This window comes from Apium graveolens, chromosome 6, assembly GCF_009905375.1.
Source record: "Apium graveolens cultivar Ventura chromosome 6, ASM990537v1, whole genome shotgun sequence".
NCBI classification, from domain to species: domain Eukaryota; kingdom Viridiplantae; phylum Streptophyta; class Magnoliopsida; order Apiales; family Apiaceae; genus Apium; species Apium graveolens.
The window spans coordinates 292,026,470-292,035,179 of record NC_133652.1 but is presented as its reverse complement, the minus strand read 5'-3'; the positions used below and the strand labels follow the sequence as shown (position 1 = coordinate 292,035,179).

The 8,710-nt window shown below is 30.0% G+C and overlaps 1 protein-coding gene across 1 annotated transcript; it reads left to right on the top strand.

Annotated features, from left to right (window-relative positions):
* The first annotated feature begins 567 nt into the window (after window positions 1-567).
* On the top strand, window positions 568-1,967 carry LOC141664031 (peroxidase N1-like). The gene is made up of 3 exons (XM_074469894.1): window positions 568-1,002; window positions 1,104-1,266; window positions 1,418-1,967. The coding sequence occupies exons 1-3, from the start codon at window positions 613-615 to the stop codon at window positions 1,834-1,836; spliced, it is 972 nt and encodes a 323-aa protein (XP_074325995.1). The 5' UTR covers window positions 568-612; the 3' UTR covers window positions 1,837-1,967.
* Window positions 1,968-8,710: the final 6,743 nt, after the last annotated feature.

The window sequence follows — 8,710 nt, the reverse complement described above, 5'->3', positions numbered from 1 at the left end:
TTTTGTTCTATTACTTGTTGGTCGCACCTCGACTTCACAATAATATCATTTCATTCGTTTTTCGCAACTTTAACTTCACGATAATGTCAAATTTTTCATTTTCGATCCATCCAAAAAAAACTGCACAAAAATACATACTTTTGAACTCCTTCAAAAATGTTTCATATTATAATAATTTAATTTCCTATTTGATTAGTGTCAATTTTTATAATTTAATATACCACTTTATAATATAAAGTAACCCGAGCAACATGGTAAAAGTTTAAATTAAGATTATAGGTTTTTTCTTGGCTAATAGATTGTAAATTATCATATAAGTTTTTTGATAGATAACTAAAATAACCCTTTCAAATTCATATAACCCAAACTTGAATGATTTAAATCCATTTCTCTCCCAGAATATAAAACTCGATATCTATTTAATGTAACTGTATTTGACTGAAAATTTCTGTAGATGACAAGTTCAATAATTTGGGCAGCCTTAGCTTGCAAGTTGTAATCCCCACACGTTTATTCATTTTCTACTCACTCTCGTGTAACTATAAATACACCATCTTCGTCTGCTTTAATTCATACAATCAACTCAAAACAACACATTACAGAGCTCATCAAATGGATTCTTACCATAACAACTGCACTCTTTTAGTTCTTCTTTTACTTGTTGCACCTCTGGCATTGGCACAAACTAGGGTGGGGTTTTATTCGACTTCTTGTCCGAGAGCTGAATCAATTGTTACAGCCACAGTAAGGAAACATGTTAAGGGCAATACTGCAGTTGCTCCCGGATTGCTAAGAATGATCTTCCATGATTGCTTTGTTCATGGTTGCGATGCCTCGATTCTTATCGATGGCAGCAATGCTGAGAAAACCGCTAGGCCGAATCTTTTGTTGAGGGGATATGAAGTCATTGATGATGCCAAAACACAACTGGAGGCAGCATGCCCCGGAGTTGTGTCTTGTGCTGATATTCTTGCTCTTGCTGGTCGTGACTCTACAGTTGCGGTAATATTACGTATTCATGCTCTTTATAATCTGAACATTACGCATTCATAAATGGACTCGTTTTATATTATTGACTGATTTGTTTTATGTGTTTGTTACAGGTCGGTGGATTGACATACCGTGTGCCAACAGGCAGGAGAGACGGACGAGTGTCATTAGCTTCAGATACGGCTAATTTGCCAGGTTTCACAGACTCTGTCGCTGTTCAAAAGAAAAAATTTGCTGACGTAGGTCTGAGTGCTCAAGATCTTGTTACTCTTGTTGGTAAGCATTACATAAACTCTAGACTTTCGAAGCATTACATAATAAGAGGGTCGGATGACCCCTCTTGCCCCTTAGAGGATCCGCCTGTCACATGCATGCAATAGTCTCACTCTGGTGTAACAGACTAATATTAATATTGTTTGCATTGTAGGAGGACACACTATTGGAACAGTTGCTTGCCAATTCGTAAGCTACAGACTCTACAATTTCACTACTTCTGGCGGTGCTGATCCTACCATTGATCCCACATTTCTTCCAACACTTCAATCTCTTTGTCCTCAAAACGGAGATGGAAATAAACGTATCGCTTTGGACTATGGAAGCGGTGACACATTCGATCATTCTTTCTTCAAAAATGTTCAGAGAAACCGCGGAATTCTGGAATCCGATCAAAGCTTGTGGCAGGACAGTACAACAAAGAACTTTGTACGGAGGTTTATTGGGATTAGAGGGTTGGCTGGATTGACGTTAAACGTTGAGTTTGGAAGAGCCATGATTAGAATGACTAATGTTGGAGTGAAAACTGGCACTGACGGTGAAATTCGAAAAGTTTGTTCTGCAATTAATTAATTAAATAATTCCTTTTTTTTAATTTTGTCAAATGAAAAGAAGTTGTTCATAGTACCAGCTTATATATACGTTCGTACAAGCTGTTCACTTTTGAATTTTTATGATGTAATGATACTTAATTTGTCATTTAATCCGGTTTCATCAATTTATTTATATCATGTGTTGAGAGGGGTGAATGACAAATTTAGCGTATCTTTATACAAAATTAACAAAAATGACCGATTTCAAAGTTAGTCAAGTTTAGCCGATGAGATAGCCAACTGTCAGTGAAGTATTCACTTTACCTGAGATACCCGCTTAATAAAATTGAAAAATATACAAAGCAGCAAAGTAACACAAGAAAGTTAAGATTTGAAATCAAAAGAAGGCTAGAAGATAAATATTTATATCACGTTCATATGGTCGAATTTATGGAGTACAGAGCGGTCCTTGGCCCCCTAAATTAAAGACGTTACTGTGATTAACAAATGAAGAAGAAAAGAACTTGTATACCATACAATCATAAGTACTCAAGAAATGATCTTATACATCTGATATAGTCGCACTCGGCATCAAGTTGCGCGCACACAAACAAGCAGTATTGAACAATGTAAAATTACATGTAAGTCCTTACTACACAGTTATATTACTGAAATAACCATGTGCATATAAGACAATTTGCTAAAACATTATCTTGGATTTGTAGCTCTGCTTTTGTATTCGTTTGTATGCCCTTGTTTCTGTTGTTGCATTGGTGTTGCAGTTTTGAATTTGTTATATTACGTGGTACCGTCTATATTTTTTGACAAACTTTCGATTTACTGTCGTGAGTTTGAGAGGACGTTAGTTTATAAAATATTATTATTGGATAATTTCTTTTTTACAATAATTTCCTTCCACTACATCAAATTTGGCCATTTATGATATTTTTTAACCGAAATCGTCGTAATTGTTTCTTTTATGACAGAATATTTTCGTCATTTTTGCTCGAGTAGTAAGTTCAGTTTTTCATCACAAAATCTAATTTTGTCGTAAGTTGATGAACATGGGACCACGTTAACAATTTAATAAAACATAAACTTACTACGAAAATAATATGTCGTATGTTGTTAACTTCTGATTGAATAAATTGTTGGTTTAAATCTTTTGGGAATCTATATTAAATTACTAAAAGAAATAATGAACAATTCCGTTGTAAGTTTTATTCTCCAAAAGGATGCATTGTTCTGCTTTTCTGGTTCCAGCAATTTCAGCTTTCCAAGTTCAGTCATCAATTCCAATCGAAGTACAATGATATCGCAATTCAATACCAAATTAAAATTTGAATTTTTTTAACAAGCAATCATCCACACAATTATACACAACAAAATTTAAAAATATCATAATTTACATAAATATTCTCTTAGCCTCTCAACTTTTAAAATAATATTTAACCTTCCCTCCAATCACTTTTAGCCACTCAAATATTAATATAAGATGCTTCATCTACCTACCATCTAATTTAAAGTTTTAGAACGGTTTACAACTTAGGGTTTTAGAATGATTTCTTGACATGATTTCAGAATTGAGTGTGACTTATAATAGGAGAACAAATGTATAATTTCATGAGATTAAAAAGTCTCATTAAAAAGACTAAATTACCCTTGTTTTTAATATTTAGATAAAAGATGTGGTTTTGTGGGAATCGAACTCAAGTTATTTCATTCAACTATACAACCTCTTACCACTACACCATATTGTCACATGGATTTTTTAATATACAAATAATATCTAAGTGTGTTAAATGAATATTTTATTTAACTTTAAAGATACTTACTTGAATTCCGCAAAAAAAAAGATAGTTAGTTTAATATTTGTACAATTAATTTTAAAGAATTGAATTCCAGATATAAAATTAGACATAGTACATAAATGAATTATTATCTTATTTATTAATCATTTTTTAGTTTGAAAATAGATCTCATATATTTTTAACATATTTTTTATTATAAAAAGTAATTAAAATGTACATATATAATTTTTTAAAAAAATATTGAATATAGAATCGCTTATATATAAATAATCTATATTGGTATTACATATTTAGATAAGTTCGAATTATAATGAGTCAATACATTTTTAGAACTTGGTCCATTTTTCAAAAAATACTCGAAATTTGACTACATGACCCGGCCGAAAAACATCGTCACATTCTACGTTTAGTAAATTTAAATTACAAGCTCGGCGATAATATCTTACCAATAATGTGAAATTTTTTAATATCTTATATTAATATAAATTTATGTGTTTGAGGTCTTTATAGGATCAAGTCAATTGATTATTTATATTAAAATTACTAACTTCACTAATAACACATTATTATTTTTGGGATTTGTCCCAATTTTAAAAATATTTGAAATTTAAAATGAGATGTCACTAGATTTATTAAAACTACGATTATATATTAAATCGATTTATTTTTCATTTTTCACTTTAAAAAACTAACTTTTTAAAAAGAATTATTTTAGATCAACAATATTCATTGATCAAGATAATATTGTACAAATATTTTGAATTATTTTAATATTTTGAATTATTCAAATAAAAGTTATATCTATACTATGTTGTAGCATTTGATTCAATGCATTTTATATTATTTAAGGAAAAAACATTTATTGTTCAATAATTTGAAGGAATTAACCAGTTCAACTGATATTTATAAAACTTTATCGAACTGAAAATTTTTAATTTTAGAAGAATAGTATAAAATGTTATCAAATTATTATATGAAGAAATATTAGAGTCGTAATGAAAGAAACTTAAAAACGGTTTAAAATACGATATAAATACATTTTTTCTTTCGAATTCTTGAAAAAAAATCATGAATATCAATAATGAGTCTTAAAAATATATAATTCATTTTTATGTTACAACCATTATTGATACCCGGTTGCGTAAAAAATAGACATGGATTGTTTGTCAGTGATAATGTGAATACCATATATAAATTATAGCAATTTATTTATTACATAATTTTAATTTTTGAATAATTATAAATGCATGTTATTTAAGTAATCAATTATCTCACTAGATGTTAATAATGATTATACATGTACATAAATCAGATATTTAGCATATAAATAATTGAAACTATCATAATTTACTAAGAGATGTAATATATAATAATTCACATACTAACACACACATATAACTTAATCTTACTTTGTTAACAGTAGTGTAAATAAAAAACTAACATTTTCCCATACATACGCTGAATTTCAAAAACTAATATTTTTCATTAAAATCAACTTTAATATTAACAATAATGTAAATTTATATTATTGTATATTATGATTGCAAGTCATTCTGACTTCAGTTATGCACTTTTTATCTTTTTAAATTGAGTAAGTTAATTGTAAGTTAGTAGTTAACTCAGTAATAATATAAAGCAGTACAAATAGTTTATTTAAATAAAATTCAAGATTTCGGTCAACTTTGTATTCAACATATATGTTAATTTGTAGTTTTTTATTTGTAAACATACTAACGGCATTCTACAGATTAAGTTTAATCGTTTCGTTTTAAACGTACACTTACTACCCTGTTTATATTCATTCATTAAATATAAAATAACGGGTAAGAAAAATATAATATAATAATAGTTGAGGGGATATTCACTCCTAAAAGTGAGGAAGCGTTCGAAGCTCCTAATGTTATAGAGGGGAAATGGAGCTTGTTGGAGAGAAATTTTATCTCCATTTCTTCAAAATTTGACTCAAGAGCCTATATAAGGATATTGTTGGAGTTGCTCTACTACAAACATTATAATTGCATGATGCATAAAAAAACTCTAGAAATTGACTCGTGCCTCGCACGGGTTATTATGCTAGTGTTAATATAAAATCATAAAAATGAGTGTTTAAGGCTTAATGGTGAGAGGGAGTAGGTTTTAAAGCAATATTAATATAAAATTTTGAAAAGAATTTACTCTAACAAACTAAGTTTTAGAGTTTGTTTACAAGGGGACTAACGGGAGATAAACGCCTCTTTTTTATATATAATAGGAGAATAAGGGGATAATTAGTGAGATTAAAAAGTCTCGTTAAAATGACTAAACTACCCCTGTTTTTAATTTTTATATAAAAGATGCGCTTTGTGAGAATCGAACTCGAGATATTTCATTCACTTATACAACCTCATACCACCATAGCATAATGTCACATGTGCTTTTTATCATACACATAATATGTAAGTGTGCTAAATGAATATTTTATTTAACTTTAAAGATAGTTACTTGAATTCTGTAAAAAGAAAGATAGTTACTTGAATATTTTTACTTGAATTTTTGTACAGTTAATTTTAAAGAATTAAATCCTGGATACAAAATTAGACATAGTTATAAATGAATTATTATCTTATTTGTTAATCTTTTTTTAGTTTGAAAATGTATCTCATATATTTTTAACATATTTTATTATTATAAAAAGTAATTAAAATACTCAAAATTTGACCACATGACCCGACCAAAAAACATCGTCACATTCTATGTTTGATAAAATTTAAATTACAAGTTCGGCGAGAATATCTTACCAATAATGTGATTTTTTTTAATATCTTATGTTAATATAAATTAATGTGTTTGAGGTGTTTATAAGATCAAGTCAATTGATTATTTATATTAAAATTACTAACTTCACTGGTAGCGCATTATTATTTTTGGGATTTGTCCCGATTTTAAAAATATTCAAAATTTGATATGAGATCTCATGGTATTTTTTAAAACTATGATGATATATTAAATCGATTTATTTTTCATTTTTCACTTTAAAAACTAGCTTTTTAAAAAGAATTCTTTTATATAAATAATATTCATTGATCAAGATAATATTGTACAAATATTTTGAATAATTTTTATATTTTGAATTATTCAAATAAAAGTTATATCTATACTATATTGTAACATTTAATTCAATGCATTTTATACTATTTAAAGAAAAAATATATATTGTTCAATAATATGAATGAATTAACCAGTTCAACTGATATTTATAAAACTTTATCAAATTCAAAAATATTTAATTTTAGGAGAATAGTATACACTGTTATCAAATTATTATATGAAGAAATATTAGAGTAGTAATAAAAAGAACTTAAAAACGGTTTAAATAACGATATAATTATAATTTTTCCTTCGAATCCTTGAAATAAAAATCATAAATATCAATAATTAGTCTTTATAATATATAATTTATTTTTATATTACAACCATGATTGATACTCAGTTGCGTAAAAACTAGATATAGATTGTTTGTCAGTAATAATATGAATACCATATTTAAATTATTGCAATTTATTTATTAAATAATTTTAATTATTGAATAATTATAAATGCATGTTATTTAAGTAATCATTTGTCTCACTAGATGTTAATAGTGATTATACATGTACATAAATCAGATATTTAGCATATAAATAAATGAAACCATCGTAATTTACTAAGAAATGTAACATAAGACAATTTATATGCTGATGCGCACACACACACATAACTTAATGTTACTTTTGTAACCGTAGTGTAAATAAAAAATTAACATTTTTTCATGCATACATACGTTGAATTTTAAAAATTAACCTTTTTCATTAAAATCAACTTTTATATAAACAATAGTGTAAATTTTATATTGTTGTATATTATGATTGCAAGTCATCCTGACTTTAATTATATATGCATTTTTTATCTTTTTAAATTGAATAAGTTAATTGTAAGTTAGTAGGGAACTCAGTAATAATATAGACCAGTACATATAGTTTATGTTGACGGAGGAATCTGGTAACAACAAAGTTTGAGGTTTCTCGCCGGAATTAAGATCTATGACGGTGGTTCTTCGCCGGAAAATCAAGCGGTGTGTGGTGGCTGTATGTTAATTGGTGGTTGAGATTGATTAGGGTAAGTGATGGCTCCTTTTCAGCTCTCAACTTCTTACCCCTCTCAATGTGCCTACGTACCCTTTATATAGGGATCAAGCATGAGTTCTTGGGGAATAAGAAATCTAATGGGCTTAGACTTCATATTCCTAGGCCCGGTAGAAGCCCATCCAGAATCCATCTTCTGCTAGCTTTAGGGGTGTCCAACTATGAGGCCCAACCGTGAAGGCCCAAGGCTCGTCCGTAATCGCAGGACTTCACGGACAGTGCATCTCCCTGCGCAAGGATAACACTCCGCTACAGCTATCTCCCTTGATTTACGGACACAGGTATAGGCACGGTTCACCCCAAATATTAAACGCGTCCCTATCCCCCGAATGAGGATAACCCACCAGATAGTAGGACAGGTGATCCCAAGCTCTTGGGTGCAAAGTGCAGGATGACTCCAAAGTTCTCCAACGAGGACACCCGTTGAATACAAGAACAGAGTTCCCAAATCACACACCAAAGTTAACCCCACATCCCCAACGAGGACACCCGTTGAATACAGGAGGAGGCCTTCAATCATCAGACATACCTCTAGAGGCCTTCTAGCTTTTCACGGACATCCCCCTCCTTGACCGTCTCAAAGAGGGAATTCTTCAAAGGTACCTGCAACAAATATGTTAGTAAAAATAATCATCCATCACTCCTTTCCATGCATGTTTTGCCCTGAGCTCTCCTTACACTGACCACACATAGGACGCGTCCTAAGATATTGAGCGCGTCCTGAACTCCATGAAGCCTGTATTATTTTCTCTACGAATACTTCTCATAACATTCCATAAAGACAGGATGCGTCCTCACCCTCTAGGCGCGTGCTCCAACCTTTATTAGCCAAACAACTACAATCGTCAAATATGGACGCGTCCTTCAACCTTGGACGCGCTCTACACCAGGTAGGTGCCTCTAAACCTCCTTTTCGTAAAATAAGTCTTTATAAACATTTCCA